General features: G+C 41.5%; 1 protein-coding gene and 1 long non-coding RNA gene across 2 annotated transcripts in view; both read left to right on the top strand.

Annotated features, from left to right (window-relative positions):
• The window catches only part of LOC134673192 (uncharacterized), a 150,871-nt gene extending 127,740 nt beyond the window's left edge, over positions 1-23,131 (top strand). The window contains exon 2 of the long non-coding RNA XR_010099429.1: positions 22,829-23,131. This is a non-coding gene — a long non-coding RNA (uncharacterized LOC134673192). The remainder of the gene's footprint in view (positions 1-22,828) is intronic.
• LOC134673185 (aldo-keto reductase family 1 member A1) lies at positions 1,562-23,131 on the top strand. Its single transcript, XM_063531140.1, has 7 exons — positions 1,562-1,721; positions 7,921-8,101; positions 8,626-8,813; positions 16,715-16,825; positions 17,849-17,976; positions 18,517-18,667; positions 20,352-23,131. Exons 1-7 carry the CDS (start codon positions 1,650-1,652, stop codon positions 20,493-20,495), a joined length of 975 nt encoding a protein of 324 aa, XP_063387210.1. The 5' UTR covers positions 1,562-1,649; the 3' UTR covers positions 20,496-23,131.
• Positions 23,132-24,398: the final 1,267 nt, after the last annotated feature.

Here is a 24,398-nt window from a genome sequence, read left to right as displayed (position 1 = left end):
TTTGATTTATCTGCGTCATTCATACATCATTGCGATTCTGTCAACGATCGGAAAAAAGCGTAAAGTCCCGAGCTTTCCCGACGGAGATCCTTAACCTAGCCGTCATGTGCACATGCTATAGGGTTATCACCAGAGTTAAAAAGTAGAAAATTTGGTATTTTTATTTTTTACTCAATTAACGATTCTTACCATTACCAATCTGCTCAGTATCACTTAAACGACCTAATACTTCCGGGAAGGATCGTCGTGCCTTTCCACCCTGTATAGGTATGTAACAGCCAAAAATTAAGCTCCATAAGGTAGCTATGTAGCTATAGCTTAGCTACAAGCTTAGCTACCTGTGGCTACCTTTAACTTTTGGCATTATTCTGTCACACTAAAGAGGTTGGTGCTCTACTGTCATAGTCATACGCCGTGTCAAACACAAACGCTGTTACTCTACTCGGACGCCACGTCACCGAAGTGTCAAAACTGAAATTTAACTTTATGCATATGCACGTAGGTCTATGTTGATCTGTGGTCTGTGACCGATAATCCGTCTTTGGCGTTGGACCTGCGCGGTGCGGATATATCGGTTATTGGCGTCTAAAAGGTTAACTTGGCTGCAAAATTTGCTAACTGGAGTTTTACTCTAATTGTTAGATTTATACCTATCTTCTATTAGTCTTACAGATCTAAACAAACTTCGGTACATTGCCCTATAGTTTCCAAGAATCCGATAAAGTTTAACAGATTATAAAACAACACAAACATTGTTCTAAAATACGCAATCATGCGCAAAACTTGTGGCCTAACATCTAATAAACCGGGGTCTTTAACCGATTATTCACAAGTGATGTAATCACGTTATCTGCGTTTGTTCGCTTGTTCAAGTGCCACATTATTTTATTGTGTAAATCGTAACAAAAGTACGGGCTATTGACAGGACGGTTGTCCAAGCAACCCTATTGTACTTTAAACTCTTTAAAGTAGCAACATGGGTCGAGAGATTGCACCGATAACGTTGAGTTTCAAAATAAAGGCAGATGTTTGCTGTATATTCGTTTCATCTCAATTATGGGATTGGTAGCGGCGAACGTATCGGTTTCCTGTGTGGGAAAAATAGTAATTTAAATACATATAAACAATTTGGGTAGACTCTGACGGCGCGAACTTTGCACAAACATGAGAATAAAAAATGCAACCATATCCCTAAACTCCATACTTGACGTAGCACTTGGCGTGGCGTGGCACGTACTATTTTATTGGCCTCATAAGATTAAGTACAATTAGCTAACTAGCTCGCAATTTAAATGAAAGCATCAATTAACTAATGTGTACACAAAACAGGATAATGATTGCCAATTGGGAAGTTGGCAAGCTTGTTTTTACTCCAGCCAATCAAAGCAAGGCAAAGGATATTCATAAAACCAGCGGTAAAACAAATGACAATTCCTTATCGCCGATCGTATGAAAATCACCGCCCTGTTTTAACAGTAAGAATCATGTTAATTGTGTGGCATGGCCCGTAGCGGACCGGTAAAAAGGCCCTCACCAAGGCCGCTGCACCGCTGTCTCTTACCTCCCACCATTGCGGATCGGTTCACTGGTCGCAGTACACCTATAACTACGGTTCAAACCAGTACACTGTCAACTTGTGGAACGTAAACATGGCCCTCCCGGAATACTTTGAGTTGAGCAATGGTGATCGCATGCCGAGGATCGGGTTTGGAACATGGCAGGTTAGTGTTGTTTTTATTTACTTAAGTATTATACTAACCTCAAGGAAAAGCTGTAGGTAGGTAGGTACAGCAACATTAGCAACGAGATAATTCACGCTTTATTATTTCATTGGACTTTGCGGAGGTACCTACTGCAAATTGAATAACAAAGGTAAGAACAGGTAATATACGCGTGCAATTTATTTATCTTCGGATAAATCGGAGCGGCCAAGTTGTTCATAAATATCTGTACAAAGCCTTTATTATCAAGACGTTAAAGTGCAAGCCCTCTCGCGCATAAGAGGAGGCCCTGTATTCAGCAGTGGGACGTGGGACGTATATATTAGGCTGAATTGTTATTTATATTTATTATAAAAGTGCATGACCAGGTATTGACATTAACATTAACTCTCCCTGTTCTGACACCCATGCATCCGAGTATTTATGTGTTTTGGCTAGTCTGGGGTTTATGCCTGCAATTGATAAACCTACGAGGAATAATAGCTGTTTGAATCACTTCTTTGTAAGGTCAGTGAGGAATTTTGCGTCGGTGGTCTGTGCCTCTGACATTACAGACCATGATCTAATTATGATCGGCATCTCAATCCCCAATAAGGTTAATATTACAAAGCCATCCAAAACTGTGATCAGCCAGGATTTTGAAGCCATCGGAGCGGCGCTTAAAGAAGAAAACTGGCACACGGTCACTAGTAAAACATCAGCTAATGAAGCCGCAGAAGCCTTTTATTCCATATTGTCTAACCTACTTTCAAAACATTCTTCATGCAGATCAGTTAGTAATTCAAAATTTATTATAAAACCCTGGATGACTCCAGGCTTGATTAAATGCTCTAGAGTTAAGGACAAACTACATATCAATCACAGGAAAGACCCCCATAATGAAATAGCCAAAATAACTTATACTAGATATAGAAATCTTTATATAAGTATTTTACGAAAAACCAAGGATGATTATGACCGGAAACAACTTCTGGATAATAAAAAACACCCGAGGAAACTTTGGAGAATTATTAGAGACATATCTCACCTAAATCGGGATAGGCAAACACCCCATGAACTAGCCACCATCAAGCCAAATTTTTCTGACTCCCTAAATCACACCAATGAATTCTTCTCCTCAGTGGGCAAAAACCTTGCAAATGTTATACTCTCTGAAAAAAACAAGAGTGAGGCCACACTTGCGACTGAAGTAGCCTTAGCAAACTCCCCTCTTAGATCAATGTTCTTAAATCCTACCGACGATACTGAAGTAGAAAAATTAATCATGTCCTTAAACCCTGATTGCGCGTCCGGTATTGATAAACTAAACACACGTATTTTAAAAAACCTAAAAAACTATATCGTCAAACCACTTGTACATATTTTTAACCTCAGCATTTCATCGGGTACTTTTCCGGAGTGCTGGAAAGTAGCTGCAGTAGTTCCCGTTCATAAAGGAGGTGACAAGAGCCTCCCCGGGAATTATCGCCCAATTTCTCTTCTCAGCAGTCTGTCTAAAATGCTGGAAAAGATTATTAATAATCAACTAATCAACTTCCTTGAATCTGAACACCTACTCTCTCAAAGACAATATGGCTTTCGGAAAAAGAGATCTTCTGAACAAGCCGCCACCTTACTGGTTAACCTTGTCTCGTCCTATCTTGACAGAGGAGAATCCTGCGTGGGAATCTTCCTAGATCTTGCCAAAGCGTTTGACACTGTGTCAATTCCGATTTTGCTAAGGAAGCTTGAACTATTAGGCATTCGCGGTATCGCATGGAACTGGTTCCAAAGCTACCTTACAAACCGGAAGCAGTGTGTAAGACTCGGCACTTTAGTCAGTGATTCAGCCCCGATAACCTTCGGTGTGCCACAGGGAAGCGTCCTCGGACCCACTCTATTTCTGATCTACCTCAATGACTTAATCTCTCTACCCGTCAGTCAGGCAGAAATTATCTGCTACGCAGATGACACTGCTCTGCTGTTTCACGATGTCTCCTGGGCTCGTTGCTTCGCGATAGCAGAGACAGGTTTGACTGTGATTGCCAAGTGGCTCGCTGACAACCTGCTTTCACTTAATATTTCAAAAACAAAATACTTATGTTTTCATAAAACGGCCTCTTCTGCCCCCAGCTCGCGACCAGATCTCAAGCTTTCTTGTGGCAGTACAGAGGATGACCCTGCTATTCACTCGAGTAGAGTTTTCGATGTGGTTAGTAATTGTACCTCCGTAAAGTACCTGGGCATTACGCTTGATGAAAATCTTAATTTCAAAAAGCACATCGAATTGTTGTCTGCTAGAGTCCGAAAGGTTGTTTTCATTATGAAGCTGCTACGAAATTCTGCTACGAGGGAGTTACTTAAGCTTGTTTACACTTCGATTTGCGAATCCATCCTATCATACTGCATTGGTGTATGGGGTGGCTCCACTAGCTCTGCACTACTGCCTCTCGAAAGGGCCCAAAGGTTTGTGCTCAAGGTCATGCTCGGGAAACCCGGGTTGTTTCCGACTGTTTCCCTTTATAAAAACGCGGATGTTCTTAGTGTCAGGCAATTATTGATCCTACGAGTTGCAACTCACATGCATCAAAAAACTATAAACTCTGAAGAATATTTTACCCTAATCCGTAATCGAGTGTTTAGAATTCCTACGCCCATCGTAAAAACCACATTCGCGAGGCGTTTTCCTAACTTCCTGCATCCGTATATTTACAATTCAGTAGTAAAGGCATGCAACATATCTGAAAAGTCTCCTCGTGAAGCAAAATTCATAATTAAGAACTGGTTGAAAGATCTTAACTATATTCGAACTGAGACGCTGTTGAAGGTCATCACCTAATCCCTCACATGATAACCATCTCTGTAGCCTTACGCCTTACACACACTCGCACTCACACACGCACACACACATACACACGCACCATCATTTTCATTCCTTTTTTCTTTCTTTGAATTTCAAAATTTCCTTAATTATTAGTTCATTAGATTAGTTTCTTCTTAACCTTACAAATTTAAAACCCGGCTGCCACATCACAGGCGTAGCCTAGTGTGGGGCCACAGGATATATAAATATTGTCAACAAGGTTATTTGAAATAAATCTTATTCTTATTCTTATTCTTATTTTTGACTGCATGTTCAGCTCCGATATATCTGATAGCGACTGTACCGTAAAATGGGGTGAGTTGGGTGAAATTTGACTTTCAAACCTCGATAAAATTTTATTTTTACATGTGAAAACTGAATGGTGTATATAATAAGTGGTTCGGACGTTTGTATTTTATTTTGGGTAGTTCCATTTCATAACTTTGACGATAAAGAGGAAAACCCACCGTAGTGCCTTGTATTTGGGGTGAGAGGGTTTTTCATACAAAGGTGATTTTGGAAGATTGTTTGATCGATTTTTTTTTATTATGCGTATTATTATAGCCCCATTTTAAAATGGAATACTTTATTTTTGTAGCAGTAGCCTAAAAATCCCTTCTCACCCCCCTCTCAAACCTTCTCTCCCTATTCATAATCCAACTCTCCCCGCGAAACCTACTCACCCCGTTTTACGGTACGTTGTTAACTGTTTACTATAAGGACACAGTAGGCATTATTTATGTATGATAATATTGATAATAGTGTGTGTGTGCAATTGGTATTGATCTAAGTACAAACTCCGTCACAACATGACCTAAGTGTGCGGGAGCTTTGACATAGGTAACGAACATTAATCATTTATTCGCTTTTTATTTATATTCCTTTCGAACTGTCGTGATTAATTTAACTAAAGCATGTAATAAAAAGATTTTTTCTAAGTTATCACGAGTAGGTACTTCCATAATGAAGAATTTTAAAAAGTATTCTCATATCTGAGTCTTATCGCAATAGTTGACTAATTTATTTTCATAAGTCATGACTCATGCTCATAAGAGTTCCTATTAGGATTTTAAAGCCTGATCAGGAATATGATCATTGTCAAGAGGGCGCTGGTATTCTCATAGGGTGACAGTTCAGTTTAATATGAAAAAAATAGTTCGAGAGAAATTCCGCAACATGGCGCCTAATCATAATATATTCCTCGTCAGGCTTTTGGTAATAAGGTGGTGGTACTAATAGTGTTCGACATGCTAATGCCCAATAGATGACACCTCACTCTCACCTCTATTGACAATGACTTAAGTTTCAAGATGACATGTACTGAGACCGCGTCGAGCACCAGTACCACTACGTTTTGAGGGTAGAAATATTTGTAGGTACCTGTCCTATCATAGACGCAAAGTCTGCAACATCCTCAGGTAAAAGGTGGATTTTGCTACTTCTACTAATTGTCAACTGTATGAAGCTCGTTGTTTAAAGTCTCTGGCTAAGGACACATCAGGTTGTATTTTCCTCTTAATTAATAGATAAACGAGCCAACTGACGCACGTGCGAATAAAGAATAGATAAATAATAATTAATAATATGTTTACCAATTAACTTGTACCGCTATCAACTTGTTTGTGAAAGAGACGGACCACCTAATATGCCACTAATTACTAGAGCCTTTAGATAGTTGTAAAGATATCGTGATGGTACCTATCAGAAATGAGGTCAACAGCGGTAAAGGCGAACCTATAGTAGGTAATGGTATTATATATGTACCTAAAATATATTTGACTCTGCTACTACATATTTTGTTTGGGTTATTGTTGATAAAATTACGAGAAAATTGATGTATTGATAGGCACACAGATATTTATAATCTAAAATTCTGGGAAATGTCCAGAATATAACCCGCAAATACGTTACGTACGTACGTATACATTTCTTACTATTGTATAAATATAGCAGTTAATCTTAATGAAATCACTTTAATGTGTGCTCGATAGATCATATTTTTTTCAGTGCATTTATATACTAATATCTATAAATTATATGTGAAACAATAAGGCTGTGACAGATACTTTTGAACGCGAAATGTAAGTACCTACAGTTAAGTACATATATCTCTAACTATTTAGAATATTGGGTATATTATATGGTAGGCATCGCTGAGGAAGTTGACGGTACATGGACAAAGATGCAAACAAAAGTACTTATTTGTCAAAAAAAAATTTAATTCAATGGAACAACTTGGCCAGGAGCTCTCGAGTCTTGAATAAAGACTTCCTCATTAGATCTAGTCTGGGTTCGCTTTCTGCATGGAACTTTGACGCGCTTGAAGAAAGTTATAAGAAACCGCCACTTGGACTGGCGTAGTTTGGTGGTGGAATCCTTGATGGCGCAGGGTCTGTTGAGGGTACACGTGCAGCGGTGTGAGGCCTCGCTCCCTGAGCAGTCCCCGCTGGAGTAGGACAACCCTCGCGACGTGGACGGGCAGCATTCCTCGAGCGAACACCGATCCTCTCTCTGCCCCAGTTCCTGCATTCCATTACATATTCACAATAATTATTCTCTTTCTTGACTGATGCAATATAGTCGAAAATTATCATTGATCTCCAAATAATGCTTTTCGAGGTTTTCGAGGTAGGAGGACATCACTGCACAATATTTCTGTTATTTTTCAAGCAATAGATTTTCTAATACTGTTTAATCTGTTTGACATTGATAGAATGGAAATTGACAATTCTTAAAATGTCTGAAATATGGAGTGTAGAAGTAAGTCTGAAAGTTGACGAAAAAGTTAGGTGCAGAATAAGAAGTTGGTATTATGCATGCAATATTATGTAGGTATATAATGCACTACAGAGTGCACACCGGACGCGTGTGCGTATAACGTGCGCGTTAAGTTGTAATATTCCGATACTTATGAGAGCCGGCACACTGCTTGCGTGACTTGAACGTCTACACACACGCAGCCTGTGTACCGGTGCTGCCCTTTATGTTTTATTGCTTAAATGCTACTCAGATGTAACATTTCAATGATGGAAAGATTTTAATAAGTTGGAAAATAGAATAGTACTAGATATTTTAAGATATTTCCGAAAAAATCACATTAAAAAAGGAAACTTTAATTATTGAAAAGGAAAGTTTTGGAGATACGAGTAGTTTCCGTAATATCTCCGTGTGAAAATTTCACAATTGTGTAAACATTCGCACGGCACACTGGTATATATTATATTTGCTACCTTAGTGCATGGGCTCTGAATGATCCACCATCTTTTGTTGCTTTTAGGCTCTGTTTAATACGAACATAGGACGATTGACTGTCCAACTATGTACCTCTGTAGTTACGGCACTAAATGTTTCTTACAGGCCTCCGACGAAGTATTAGAAAAAGCCGTAGATGCAGCCCTAGAAGCAGGGTACCGTCACTTCGACTCTGCGCGCGCTTACGAAAACGAAGCGGCCCTGGGACGTTCCCTGCGTCGGTGGATCGGAGACAACCCTGCCAGGAGAAAGGAGCTGTTCGTTGTCACCAAGTTGCCTCCTGGAGGTCAGCTTTAAAACAATTTTCGAGATTTTAAGTCGCTCTATACAGGACAGGGCCGGATTTCCCCCTAGGCTCACAAGGCCCGGGCCTAAAAGCAACCTAGCAATGGTTTTAAGATGAAGAAGCCTCCCTCCCCTAAATTCTAAGCACTAATAAGTGCTGCCTAGGGGCCGTAGGTCTCTAAATCAGGGCCTGAATATGGAGCACAGAACGATATTATGAATAGAGCGAAGTGAGCTCTTAGGGTCAATTACTTAATTTTGTCAGACAATATTTTAATAGGTATTTTACCGGATGTTCAGTCAGCAGCAGAAGTTGCTAAGCGGGTAAGGTGTTCAAAATTACCTTGACACGCTCTTATTCTCTTAACAATAAAGTCGCGTCAAGATCATTTTGAACACCTCGCCCGCTTAGCAACTTCTGCTGCTGACTGTTCATAACATAAAATTTGGCGGAGACGTCACGCTATAAGTACCTAAAAGTTACATTGATTTAAATATTTTCTGATCCGCGTCTTTACTTGCCAGGTAATCGGCCCGAGCTAGTACCAGAATACTTCAACGCATCATTAAGAGACCTGGGGCTGGATTACCTGGACCTGTACCTGATGCACACGCCGTTCGCGTTCGAGCACGTGCCCGGAGACCTGCACCCGAAGAACCCTGACGGCTCCATGAGGGTGGACCTCACTACTGATCTCATCGCTGTTTGGAAGGTACCTAAGTGTCTATAGTCAGACGGAGAAAAGTCTGCAGTGATTGATAAAACACTTGCTTTGCGTGGGCTATCAAAATCGCTGCAGACTTTTCTTCTAACACTATTGGTACAATCTAGAGCCAAACAATTCAGTCAGTATACTTTTGAAATCCATCACAATTAGCTGAACATGATTTTATCTCAGTTTTACACGAGTTGTATATCCTCAGCTACTGATTCGGAGATTATTCTACTATTTATACGGTGCTCTACTGCTGCTCTGACGCTAAGATGAAATATAAGTACCTATGCCATCAAGAAATAAAGGTACAAAGAATCATCAAAAGGGAGATCAGGAAGCTAGAAGTCATTATGAGTGTCTCTGAAATACGCGGAAGATGGGAAGTGTGCCACAACGTAACGTATCTCTTTATTAAAAATGCCACTGTCATCTTTACAAAAACAAAGAATACCTGTCAAGTTTTTAATGTCACCTATCACATACGTTATACTTCAGTTCCACCTCCCATCAAACCATCAAACAAATAAATTTTAATAGTGTAACAAAAACCTTACAAAATGGGTGTTAAATTTACTGAAAAACTCAATGACTCGTACAATTACAATGGCGTTTTCCGCAATCCTGAAGTATACAAAGAGTGCAGCCATCTCAAAACTAAACCAAAAAATATCTTTAACGCGATCAAGTCTCGTATCCTAACCCTCACACAAACACCTCAGAAAGTTCACAACAAACAAAAAATTAAAGACCACGATGAAGAACTGTGGGCGGACGTACTCAGGTCCTCTCCTTCCTTTAGTAACATTGACAGAAAGAAAAAAATATCAGAAAATGATACGTTCAGTCCTCCCGAATACGGAGTTGTATGTCCCGTCATGAGTAGTGAAACTGAGGAGCAGACTCTTCGTGGAATAGAATTAGACACAGTACGAGATTCAATTGACCACAGTACTCGTACACTTACAGAAAGGATTAGCGCTAAGCTGCACACTCCTCGAAAGATGTGGACTACAGTTAATTTACCGAGGTTCCTGTGTCCTTGCTGCACTGGTGGAGATCCCGCAGAAACAATGCGTATTCCCAAGGATTCCTACGAAAGCATTGATCTATCTAAAAAGTCTAATGTTACGATGCAACCTCTTGATACAGATGCATCCCTATTGAGTATTGTGACTTACACACCAAAGCGTATGCGGCTTACAAACAAATCAAAAATATGTATGAATACCGTTAAAAATGTTATTCGTAATACGTGGGAATACTTCTAACAATACTCTGTGGAATTTATTACCATCCAAAAAAAACCCTTCCATTAAAATGAAACACATCAAAGAGTCCCAAATCAACTAGATCTCAGGTTATCCTAGCAGCGCGTTGCAGCACATGGAAAATACGAAATCAGGTATATACATAAAATAGTGGAAATTTGCAATAATTTTAATTGTTTTATTCTGTAAGTCTACTGGGTATGTAATGATAGTTATTAATTATCAAAAACGTACTTTATATGTACATAGGTCTGCTGGACCAGATGACAGCTGGAATGGAGCATAGGTTTTTTAAATGAATAATTGAATAGATAGTTTTGTCAATTATTGAACAAATATACCTATTCAAATTATACGCAATTCTGTGGACGGAAACAGGCACTGGACGGTGAACTGACTCAATTACCCTATTACATATTTATACTAATCACAATTTTTAGCTTCGGAAAGTAATAGGTACCAGACAAATATAATATATATATCTACGTAAACAGTGGCGCATTTGCAGTGTTTGTTCCCTAGGCCCCAGGGCCCTGTAACCACACCTCTGTCAGCACCCATCATATGGAATACATTTTGAGTTATTTCTTGTTATCGTTTGCGAATTTTTTGTTACAATTTGCCGCCCTAGACCCCGGCCTACTGGGCCTTAGCGCAAATGCGCCACTGTACGTAAATTTCCATGCGAAGTTTCATTAATTTTAGCATGTCGTTTTACTATGAGAGCGGAACTTCGATTGTATAGAAGCGGCTTTTCGCGGGGAGTTCGTGCATGTGACTCCCCAAATTACTATCTTTGACAAATGTGACGTTCCACGGCAAAAGGGTACCTTATGGCGGCTGGCGCTTACATCACATAGCGCCGCAATAATATTGGAACGGCGTTAATAATAGCGTAAGCGCCAACCGCTATAAGGTACCGTTACCCGTGGGACGTCACAAATAACAATCAAAAGTAATCATTCGTTAACTAAGTCTGTTGCTGTTATAAATTTTATTAAAACCATACCATATTTTCATACTCGGAGTAATTAACAATGGAGCCGCCATTAACAGGCGTACCCCTCTGTCGAAAATAGGCGGCCAATGGTCAACCACATGTCAACCATATGTATGGACTGACGTTTATCTGACATGACGTACCTATACATTTGATGTGCCCCTCCCCCGCAAAAAACGGCAGACTATTTTGTACCGAAAATTTTAGACATGGCGTCTCCATTGGTTATATCCTCTAAGTCTAAGTCTAAGTTTTCATACAGCTCAAATAACCGAGCTTCAGCCTACTTTTATATTCAGATTGAGGCCAAATCATCTGTCATCTGTCACGAAAGAAAAAATATACTGACATCCGCCACCTTCTGACAACATGAAGTCAAATCCCATGTTTAGACAGCAAAAATATTTAAATAGTATTTTCAAGTGAACAATGAATTCAACTTCTTACACCAAAGTTAAAATTGGAAATGAGTAGGCAAAGTTTAGATGTCAAAATTAATTGGGAATGCCCTCAACTTATCATGAACAATGTCAACCGCAAGTTATAAGATGTCCTAGAGCACCAAGGTGCAGGCCGCGGCCGCGGCCCCGGCGGCCAAACGTTTGCTCAGATCCATCTCCCAAGCCCAACCCTTGCTCAGATCCATGTCCCAAGGTGAACGCTTGCTCAGATCCATGTCCCGAGGTGATCGCTTGCTCAGATCCATGTCCCCTGCCAGCAAGTCCATGCTGTGGCTACGAAAAACAGTCCCGCGACTGGGAGTTTTTCTGTAAGTACATGTGTTGCTGCGGATGGTGCTGTACCAAGAAATGTGTCACGTGTTATAATCAATGCAAACAATGTTGCCAAAGCAAAATATGCAAAAGGAAAGCGGCAGGAGCAAAAGGGCTTAAAGATAGCGAAAGCAAGAAGCAGTTGAGCCCGCCTGCCCCCGCAGACATCTCTCCGCCTGGCGCGCGTAGCGCCACTGGCTTAGCCCAGCCCACTCCGAGTGCTAGCAACCTACCACCTCCTGCGGGAACTCCGGCTTCTAAGATACGTCAACGCTGACAATGCGGAAGCAAGCACTCAGGCAGAACCTCAGAATGTTAGAAAAGATTCTAAGGGAGTTCCGGGCTCTTCTAGCAAAATGTCCATGACAAATGTTGGAACAGCCAAAGGAAAACAAGGAGGCTCGACCCTAAAAATAGAAAACGCACAGGTTGATGATGATGACGCTAATGCGCAGAAAAAGTTAGAATTTAAAAATAGGAAAAACGTTTATTATGTATATCATTGTACAGTTGAAAGTATGAAGTCGACATGGCCAATGAAAGAATCGAAATGTACCATGACTAATGTGAGAGACGTCGTGGAATTAAGATCACGAGATGACATGACAAAGCTCCCCGAGATTTTACCGCACTTTCGTGATTACGGCAAGACATTCCAGTGTTTCTATGCAGAAAATGGTCCATTAGACATCGAACATTCGAAACGCATTCGAAAGAGTACAAACATTGAGAGCGTTAACTCGCTTCATAGTGGTCGTTTAATGATGCCTGAGAGCTCAGTCCCCGGCCCTTCTCAATCTACAAAACTTCCACATCGGCACCGAAGACCATTTTCAGGTGGACTATTCTGGCTTTGGGGACAGAAAAAAAATAAAGAAAAAGTTGAAGCTCAACAAGACAAAAAAGCAAATTCATCCAGTTCCTCATTAAAAAGTAGCACCAGAGTTCAAGAAGAGAATACGCTCAGTGTAAACTGTCCAACCTCGACTAGCCCAGAATACGACAAACTTTACGCTTATCATTTAAAAGCAAATGCATCCAGATCCTCATTAAAAAGTCGCACCAAAGCTCAAAAAGAGAATACGCTCAGTGTAAACTGTCCAACCTCGACTAGCCCAGAATACGACAAGCTTTACGCTTATCATTTAAAAGCAAATGCATCCAGATCCTCATTAAAAAGCGGCACCAAAGCTCAAGAAGAGAATACGCCCAGTGTAAACTGTCCAACCTCGACTAGCCCAGAATACGACAAACTTTACGCATATCATTTAAAAGCAAATGCATCCAGATCCTCATTAAAAAGCGGCACCAAAGCTCAAGAAGAGAATACGCTCAGTGTAAACTGTCCAACCTCGACTAGCCCAGAATACGACAAGCTTTACGCTTATCATTTAAAAGCAAATGCATCCAGATCCTTATTAAAAAGCGGCACCAAAGCTCAAGAAGAGAATACGCCCAGTGTAAACTGTCCAACCTCGACTAGCCCAGAATACGACAAACTTTACGCATATCATTTAAAAGCAAATGCATCCAGATCCTCATTAAAAAGCGGCACCAAAGCTCAAGAAGAGAATACGCTCCGTGTAAACTGTCCAACCTCTACTAGCCCAGATTACGACAAACTTTACGCTTATCATTTAAAAGCAAATGCATCCAGATCCTCATTAAAAAGTCGCACCGAAGCTCAAGAAGAGAATACGCTCAGTGTAAACTGTCCAACCTCGACTAGCCCAGAATACGACAAGCTTTACGCTTATCATTTAAAAGCAAATGCATCCAGATCCTCATTAAAAAGCGGCACCAAAGCTCAAAAAGAGAATACGCTCAGTGTAAACTTTCCAACCTCGACTAGCCCAGAATACGACAAGCTTTACGCTTATCATTTAAAAGCAAATGCATCCAGATCCTCATTAAAAAGCGGCACCAAAGCTCAAGAAGAAAATACGCCCAGTGTAAACTGTCCAACCTCTACTAGCCCAGATTACGACAAACTTTACGCTTATCATTTAAAAGCAAATGCATCCAGATCCTCATTAAAAAGTGGCACCAAAGCTCAAGAAGAGAATACGCTCAGTGTAAACTGTCCAACCTCGACTAGCCCAGAATACGACAAACTTTACGCTTATCATTTAAAAGCAAATGCATCTAGGTCCTCATTAAACAGTCGCACAAAAGCTCAAGAAGAGAATACGCTCAGTGTAAACTGTCCAACCTCTGCTAGCCCAGATTACGACAAACTTTACGCTTATCATTTAAAAGCAAATGCATCCAGATCCTCATTAAAAAGTGACACCAAAGCTCAGGAAGAGAATGCGCTCAGTGTAAACTGTCCAACCTCGACTAGCCCAGAATACGACAAACTTTACGCTTATCATTTAAAAGCAAATGCATCCAGACCCTTATTAAAAAGTGGCACCAAAGCTCAAGAAGAGAATACGCTCAGTGTAAACTGTCCAACCTCGACTAGCCCAGAATACGACAAACTTTACGCTTATCATTTAAAAGCAAATGCATCCAGATCCTCATTTAAAAGTGGCACCAAAGCTCAAGAAGAGAATACGCTCAGTGTAAACTGTCCAACCTCGACTAGCCCAGAATACGACAAACTTTACGCTTATCATTTAAAAGCAAATGCATCCAGATCCTCATTAAAAAGTGGCACCAAAGCTCAAGAAGAGAATACGCCCAGTGTAAACTGTCCAACCTCGACTAGCCCAGAATACGACAAACTTTACGCTTATCATTTAAAAGCAAATGCATCCAGATCCTCATTAAAAGGTCGCACCCAAGCTCAAGAAGAGAATACGCTCAGTGTAAACTGTCCAACCTCTACTAGCCCAGAATACGACAAACTTTACGCTTATCATTTAAAAGCAAATGCATCCAGATCCTCATTAAAAAGTCGCACAAAAGCTCAAGAAGAGAATACGCTCAGTGTAAACTGTCCAACCTCTGCTAGCCCAGATTACGACAAACTTTACGCTTATCATTTAAAAGCAAATGCATCCCGATCCTCATTAAAAAGTCGCACCCAAGCTCAAGAAGAGAATACGCTCAGTGTAAACTGTCCAACCTCGACTAGCCCAGAATACGACAAACTTTACGCTTATCATTTAAAAGCAAATGCATCCAGATCCTCATTAAAAAGTGGCACAAAAGCTCAAGAAGAGAATACGCTCAGTGTAAACTGTCTAACCTCTACTAGCCCAGGTTACGATAAACTTTATGCTTCCAAAAAAGCAAATGCATCCAGATCCTCATTAAAAAGTCGCACTAAAGATCAAAAAGAGAATTCGCTCAGTTCAGCCCCAACTGTACCATATCACGACAAACTTTACGCTTATCATTTAAATCACACATATAAAGATTCTCATTCTGCAAACAAAGAAATGCCGTCGATCAAAGATAACACTCGCATTGCGATTCGTCAACCGAGGCGACGCAATAGACGGGTTTTTGATTTTACAACAGCGTTGCGAAAGCTGAGCAAGAAATCAAGTATATCTCCCGTAATTCACGAACCGTCCACCACCACCGTCGTTATACACCTATCAGACTTCGAATTTAGTGTTAGTTCAACTATGATGAGGGTTCCCACTGCGTCCAATCTGTTACAAAGTAAAGAAATTCAAAAACCATTAATAATCAAAGATTATGATCAATCATAAAAAATAAATAAATTATGTCCTATTACGAATACCTACGGCGTATGATTTTGTCCATTCATGTTCCCATTGCTTGGTGTGGACCTGTCCAATTTGTTTGTCCAATGTCATTGCGTCTCACTCTCTCATTAAGCAAAACGTGAGACATCAAAGATATTAGACAGATGGAATACGTGTACTACCCTTAGACACTATGTCCAATTGTCCACTATTTCCAACTGACTGCGTAACATAGCTAGTATTAAATGCTTTGACAGTTCAATTGAAATATTTAATAAATTTGTACCTATATTTTTAATTGAACTTAACAACTTTTAAAAGAATGTAACCGGTTTTAGGTAACTGTAGCTTTCCGCGTGCTTGTACCGTACCATCGCCCACAGTGTTAAGTTGTTACCTGTCCATCAGTTAAACCTTATTACAAAAGGCATAAGGTCCTCCAATGAGCATTGGGCTTAGATGCACATGTCCCGGGATCCGTTTAAAAGCGCGGTGTCGTGTTCTGATTACGAAAATGTCTAATTAAAAAAAATTGACACGATAATTTATCTTTATGGGGCTGGTTCACGTTCAAGTCAGCCAACCATCTATGCAAAGACCAACCATTTTTCGCGTTAAAATAGTTATTTACGATACAAGTGCGGAAAAGAGGAAATTCGAAACGATTGGGGCGATAAATTAAAACACGAGGGAGTGTTTTAAATCGACACGAGTTGCGAATTACCTATTCGCACGTGTATCGTACAACGGTTTACAGTACATATGATATGGCCCTTTAAACTTTTGACATGCGCACGAAGCGTGCTATTTTACGCACTAGTGCGGGAAATTAGGACCATTATATGCTGTAAAATGGTTTACAGTACATATGGTCCTATTTGACGGTCCTATTTATACGTGCGAATAGGTAATTCGCAACTCGTGTCGATTTAAAACACTCCCTTCGGTCGTGTTTTAATTTATCGCCACTCGTTTCGAATTTCCTCTTTTTCGCACTTGTATCGTAAATAACTATTCTCTGCTTTTTCTTAATCGGAACAAGATACCGAAAATGCCCGGTATAATACATACTTTTACCTAAGTTTATGGTTTTTGTGGATTCAGTTTTTGGGAATATTTCCGTGTCGGACCGATGGGGCTTCACGAGGAGCTCACAGGACCACTAATATAAAGTAATCAATTGTTTTGGCAGAGCTTGTTGAAACTGAAGGAGTCTGGTGCAGTACGACACGTCGGAGTCTCCAATCTGAACGCGGAGCAGCTCGCTAGGATATGTGCTGTGGAGAAACCGGCTTGCCTGCAGGTTTGTGCCTAATTAAAAATATTACCACGTTTTTGTAGCCTTACTAAGGGCTGATTTAGACGGTGCGCGAACTCGCATACGATTTTAGTTACATTGCGGACTATTGGTTACGTCCAATTCAATTGACCGATCAAAACTCGTATGCGAGTTCTTGCCTCGTCTAAATGAGCCCTAATCCTTCTGTCAATCCGGTGTATTTTCATTCGTCTTTCGGAGCTCAGGTGGGACCAGGTTCATATGAATATTATTAATCGTTTCCATCTGTCCCCGCCTCATGTATGGCAGCGATTGTACTATATGCCTACTTGGATACCGAGAATATAACACATCTTCGGTAATGTCTCGTTTCACTTGTTCTCCATTCGACCCTCCAACTACCAACTCATCAGACGCTCACGCGGGGCACTAATAAGAATACTCCGTCAATCTGTGCAGCAGGAAGGCATGATTTATCCCTTTCACCGACAACGCCTAAAGTTAACGCCGTATATAATTGACGAACCTTAATTTTTTTCCCTAATCATGTGTTTAATTCGTCTCAAGGTCTCAAAAATTAAGAAAAGCTTAAGAGCCCAACAACGTACACATTAACGCCACTGCTAAGTAATCGTGATTATTTAAATTTAACGAAAGATATTTTAAAAAGGGGGCCGCTACGTACTGTATTTTGTATTTAAGTACCTTTTGAATACATCAAACTTGTTTTAATGTTATGTTAATGTGTTGTGTTAATGTTAAAGTTATAAAACAGCCGTTTTTGTTTAGAGTTATAGATCGACGAATCCAGCAACATAAAAACTAGTTTGATGTATACAAAAGGTAGTTAAATACAAAATACAGTACGTAGCGGCCCCCTTTTTTAATATCTTTCGTTAAATTTGAATAATCACGATTATTTTAGCAGTGGCGCTAGTGTGCACGTTGATGGGCTCCTAATGTTTAATTATGGAGAAGTAGGTATGTAACTACGACCGTCGAAAAACTATCAAAAGGCCGAAAAGGGTAACTTGTTTGTATTGACAGGTGGAAGTACACCTGCTATGCCAGCAGCCGGCGCTGCTAGCTGAAGCCAAGAGGCTCGGCGTGCCCGTCGTCGCGTATTCACCGCTCGGCTCCAAGGGCCTCGCCGACATGCTCGCTGAAAAGACTGGGTATGTGTGTTATTGCTGTTAATTTAATGCCGCAGCGATCCAAAATGGGTCTTGGCCTCCGACACGAGTACACGCCAGTTGTCTCGATCCTGTGCCATCTTCCGCCAGTTATCGGCATGGAGATCGCGCAAGTCCGCTTCTACCGCATCGCCCCAACGATACCTGGGACGCTTGGTAGAGGGGAAGCCGATTGGACGTCCCAAGTGTGTTATTAGATAAAACAAATTTATTCGAGACTACAGGAGTTTTTCATAAAGAGAAATATCTGTAGTCCTTAACTGTGGATCTAGTAAAACTTACGATCTTATTGGAAACAAATTCTTCATTACTGATATATTTCAGTAGCAAAGTACCTACTCATGATGATTATCCTATTTATACTCCTCAGTCAAGCAACTGTAGCTTTTTTGTAAGTCATGGTCTTGACCCCTAAAAAACTTGCAGGTAAATATTTATACAACCTTCATAGGCTTCCATCCACTGCGTTTACCTCACGGCACCTTGATCTTTTACCAGTTTTGCCTTGCTTTTTATTAACAGGCGCTCATACCCCGACCTGCTGACGCTGGGCCCAGTGACCCGCGCGGCGGCGGCGCACGGGCGCACTCCCGCGCAGATACTGCTCCGGCACGCGCTGCAGCGCGGCATCGCCGCCATCCCGAAGAGCACCAACCCGCAGCGGATCAGACAGGTAGTTAACACATGTGTGTATATAGAGACGCTCATACCCCGACCTGCTAACGCTGGGCCCAGTGACCCGCGCGGCGGCAGCGCACGGGCGCACTCCCGCGCAGATACTGCTCCGGCACGCGCTGCAGCGCGGCATCGCCGCCATCCCGAAGAGCACCAACCCGCAGCGGATCAGACAGGTAGTTAACACATGTGTGTATATAGAGACGCTCATACCCCGACCTGCTGACGCTGGGCCCAGTGACCCGCGCGGCGGCGGCGCACGGGCGCACTCCCGCGCAGATACTGCTCCGGCACGCGCTGCAGCGCGGCATCGCCGCCATCCCGAAGAGCACCAACCCGCAGCGGATCAGACAGGTAGTTAACACATGTGTGTATATAGAGACGCTCATACCCCGACCTGCTAACGCTGGGCCCAGTGACCCGCGCGGCGGCAGCGCACGGGCGCACTCCCGCGCAGATACTGCTCCGGCACGCGCTGCAGCGCGGCATCGCCGCCATCCCGAAGAGCACCAACCCGCAGCGGATCAGACAGGTAGTTAACACATGTGTGTATATAGAGACGCTCATACCCCGACCTGCTGACGCTGGGCCCAGTGACCCGCGCGGCGGCGGCGCACGGGCGCACTCCCGCGCAGATACTGCTCCGGCACGCGCTGCAGCGCGGCATCGCCGCCATTCCGAAGAGCACCAACCCGCAGCGGATCAGACAGGTAGTTAACACATGTGTGTATATAGAGACGCTCATACCCCGACCTGCTAACGCTGGGCCCAGTGACCCGCGCGGCGGCGGCGCACGGGCGCACTCCCGCGCAGATACTGCTCCGGCACGCGCTGCAGCGCGGCATCGCCGCCATCCCGAAGAGCACCAACCCGCAGCGGATCAGACAGGTAGTTAACACATGTGTGTATATAGAGACGCTCATACCCCGACCTGCTAACGCTGGGCCCAGTGACCCGCGCGGCGGCGGCGCACGGGCGCACTCCCGCGCAGATACTGCTCCGGCACGCGCTGCAGCGCGGCATCGCCGCCATCCCGAAGAGCACCAACCCGCAGCGGATCAGACAGGTAGTTAACACATGTGTGTATATAGAGACGCTCATACCCCGACCTGCTGACGCTGGGCCCAGTGACCCGCGCGGCGGCGGCGCACGGGCGCACTCCCGCGCAGATACTGCTCCGGCACGCGTATACCCCGACCTGCTGACGCTTGCGTGTGCGTGAAGTGCACGTGCGCGTGCGCTAAAATGTTGAAGCCGCACACGCACACGTCACGCAAGCGGTGTGCCGTCTCTCATAAAGATCCTATACTACAACGCCGCACGTGCACGTCACGCACACGCAGCTGCTATGCCCAAGTCTTTCGAACACCATACCACAGAATAACTAATAGTACTACCGTACAGAAAATTCACTCCTTCACAAAAGTCAAATTTAGGTATAAAATAATACCTATACTCGCCGCCTGCAATAAAATTTAAACTTATAACCGCGCACCAAACGGTGAATCTTCTTTGCGCGAGCACCACGTGACACGACTATCGTGCGGTCGAGCGGCAGCCCACTGCCATACGCCTGCCCTGCCCGGGAGGCCCGCCGGCCAAATGTACCTAAACTGCGTAGTGACACCCCCCTGACCATACCACTATTAAATGTGATTTGACCTATAACTATTTGTTGACAGAATATATCGGTGTGGGACTTCGAGCTGAGCGCTGCAGAGATGGCGGAACTGAACGCGCTGGACCGCGGCGAGGCGGGACGCATCTGCGACTTCAGCTTCTTTGCCGGCATCGAGAAACATCCCGAGTTCCCCTTTAAGAAGTAGCCTTACCGTTGTAAACCATAATACTAGGTGATAAGGTTACTTTTACTTTGAGCTGAGCGCTGCAGAGATGGCTGAACTGAACGCGTTGGACCGCGGCGAGGCGGGACGCATCTGCGACTTCAGCTTCTTTGCCGGCATCGAGAAACATCCCGAGTTCCCCTTCAAGAAGTAGCCTTACCATTGTGAACCATAATACTAGGTGATAGGGTTACTTTTACTTTGAGCTGAGCGCTGCAGAGATGGCGGAACTGAACGCGTTGGACCGCGGCGAGGCGGGACGCATCTGCGAATTCAGCTTCTTTGCGGGCATCGAGAAACATCCCGAGTTCCCCTTCAACAAGTAGCCTTACCGTTGTGAACCGTAAATACTAGACGATAGGGTTACTTTTACTTTGACTTGAACATACGAAGATGGCGAAACTTAAGAGGAAAGGGGATGACCGCTTTTCCATACAAACGTAGTCCTCATTTTCCTCTCTGGATATTGACATAATGGAAAAAATGCATAATTTGATGTATATTAACCATAGCTATCCGCCTACGTTTGACTTTTTTAAATTTTTGTAAAAATTAGGAGCAAAAACAGATTTCATACAGATTTTTAAATGCTACTGACTTTAATAAAATAACTTGAAAAAAAATCAAACGTAGAGGCATAGCTGCGGTTGATATACAACTAATTATGTCAAAATATTTTCAATAATGTTAATATCCAGAGGAAAATGAGGCCTATTACGTTGGTGTGAAAAGGCAATTTTTCTTCTTAACGCCGCGGTCAGGCGGAACGTATTTGTGCCTCCCAAGATCGTCTTCAGAACTTCGAGAAACACCTTAAAATATACCTTTTACAGCTGAGAACTGCAAATATTGCCGAGCTTAAATACGCTAGTCCGCAACGTTAAGAATCTCTCCAAGTCCCGCTTCAAGCCGTAATAGTCCGTAAATACTGGCCAATAAGGTTACCATTCCCTATTACGCTACTATGCTGTACATTCAGATCAGATGCCAGGACAAGATAAAAGAATTTCGAGCAGCGTCAAGAAATAATTTGAGTTCTTCAAAAGCCTCATGTGGTCTACAAGTTTATTGTTGCGTTCTGTTTACTTAAGTTCATTTTTTTTGCATTCGAAAGAAGGTAAGCGATCTTGACATGTCTTTTTATTAAAAATCACTATTGAAAAATAAGTCACAGCAACTATGTTAGAATTATAAAGTCGCACCAAACAAAGTCTGCAGCGGATTTGATAGCCCACGCAGTGTAAGTGTTATGTCATAGAACTTTGAAGTTTAAAATGACACTTGCACTGCGTGGGCTATCAAAATCGCTGCAGACTTTTTACGGTCTGACTATAAATAATATAGGTACGATCTTTTACATTATTTTGCTTTCATAAAAGTAAACTAATTTTTAAAGCATTTTTCAAATATTGAAAAGTAAAAGTAAAAAAGTAGTTTAGTAAAAAGACACGTCAATATTGTTTACCTTCTTTCTTAATGCTAAAAAAACGAACTAGTAGTAGTAGTAAAATACTTTATTGTACAAAAAGAAACATAAAACATGAAAGAACACACATCATTAGTACAAAGGCGAACTTATCCCTTTCAGGGATCTCTTCCAGTTAACCCTTGAGCAGTTGAGGGGAAATTGCGAAGCGTCTATGATAATTATTGCTTTCTCATTCTCATCCGCTGCTCTATCGCTAGTAGACACTAGACGCAAATTGTAACGTTTATTGGCCGTTTTTTCAATGAGTAGGTAAAGCCCCATTTAGACGGTTCAAGAACTTGCATGCAATATTTGATACATTGCTAACTACAGACTACAATGAATTCAGTCGATCGACCAAATACCGCAATGTAACGAAAATCGCATGCAAGTTCTTGAACCGTCTAAATGGGGCTTTAAGAGCGCAGCTCGATTTTGACGCGTGATAAAAAATTGTTTGTCATAAATATAAATAAATAATAAATAAATAAATATTATAGGACATTTTTACACAAATTGACTAAGCCCCACGGTAAGCTCAAGAAGGCTTGTGTTGTGGGTACTCAGACAACGATATATGTAATATTAAAATACTTAAATACATAGAAAACAACCATGACTCAGGAACAAATATCTGTATCATCATACAAATATATGCCCTTACCAGGATTCGAACCCGGGACCATCGGCTTCATAGGCAGGGTCACTACCCACTAGGCCAGACTGGTTGTCATAAGTAGGTATCTGGATGTTCACTTTTATTCAAACGTGATAGAAAAATTACCCATTATCTATAAGAAATAGGAAATTATTGCCTATTGATTTTTATAATATATTTAGTTTATAGGTACAAGACTAAAGTCAGACCGTGAAAAGTCTGCAGCGATTTTGATAGTCCACGCAGTGCAAGTGTCATTTTAAACGTCAAACTTCTATGAAATTATCACGTATAAATAACACTTACACTGCGTGGGCTATCAAATCCGCTGCAGACTTTTCTTGGAGCAACTCTACAATGTTACCTACGAACAAATAAAAATAATAATACCTAAGGTAGCAAGAAGAGTAAAAATATTAATGAAGACACATGTTTATAGTTTATAAATAATGTTTTTGACCCTAAGAAATATTAATAAAATATCTGCAAATATTTTGTTTCCTTTTATTTAAATCACTTGTAATGCCAAATTTCTTCTTCAGCTGTTCAGCCACTTAATATAAAATCACACTAGAGTCTGTGCGGAAAGAGAAGAGTCGTGGGATTTGAGGGCGCGCCAGTGCTATTTTATGGTTTTTGCTATGCTGACAACACTGGTCACGTGATTATAGTACGATACTAAAGGTCATGATACTTGTACCCCTTTTGTTCCGGTTTTTTACCATGGCTTACTAAACGGAGCCTGGTGGTGGTGTCGGCTCGTCAAATCAATCCTCTGATTTAGCGCAGGCACTAGTTTTCTTTTTAAAACACACTTTTGTTTTTATGTTTCAGATACTAAAAAGTGACAGTGCGATTGACAAAACTGCTAAAACTAGTTAAGAATCTGCCCAATACAACTGTAATTTTAGTACCAAACAAGATAGAGTCTCATTTATGTACTACCTAATCTGTGCAGTCCAACAGTTATTTTAATACAAAACCGGGTAGATCGGGTAAAAATTGGGCATTAGAACTGTAATTTTACTATCTGGGATATATTTCACCCATTGTAAACTTGACTTGTAATGTATGTGTACATTATTAATAATAAATATGAATATGAATAAAAATAGTGCATAAGTAGGTAGGCCTTATTGGGATATGTCCGGTTCTCTCATCTCACGATATTTTACTTCGCCGAAAAGTCTGCTAAATATGAAATACTTATAATTTCGTAACAGAACCTAAGTAAACGAACTTACAAATAAAGAAATATTTTTATGAAAAGGTTTTATTCTTTGTAATCGACGTCTGAATTAAAATATTCAATGTCACTTATGTTTGAGCTAGCTTCAGAACAACCAGGGACTGATGTGAGGAACTGGATGTGCTTGAATCCGGCACGTAGATTACGAATTCTTGCATATCACCTACTTAGCGGTCTTTTATTCGAGATACCGTAGCTACTTTTACACAATCCTGAAAAAAAAATTACATATAAATAACTTAAACTAATAACGCCTTATAAATCTATGATAAATAATATGCATAAAATGGAAAGTATCAAGACTATTTGTCAGTTATTTTAAAGATCATGAATGACCTGCATATTTATGAAAATTTATATATTTTGAATGAATATACTTACCGATTATTTACCGGAGACAAGTTACTTAGGGGGCTTATTAAATAGGTAATTATTTGATATTAAATACAACATCAATACCCGCGAATAGCGGAAACACGTTCCGCGACTTTTTGTAAGTCGATAGTCGGC

The sequence above is a fragment of the Cydia fagiglandana genome, chromosome 18 (genome assembly GCF_963556715.1).
Source record: "Cydia fagiglandana chromosome 18, ilCydFagi1.1, whole genome shotgun sequence".
NCBI classification, from domain to species: Eukaryota; Metazoa; Arthropoda; class Insecta; order Lepidoptera; family Tortricidae; genus Cydia; species Cydia fagiglandana.
Note: the sequence above shows the minus strand (reverse complement) of the source record. Positions and strands in the feature narration are given on the sequence as shown.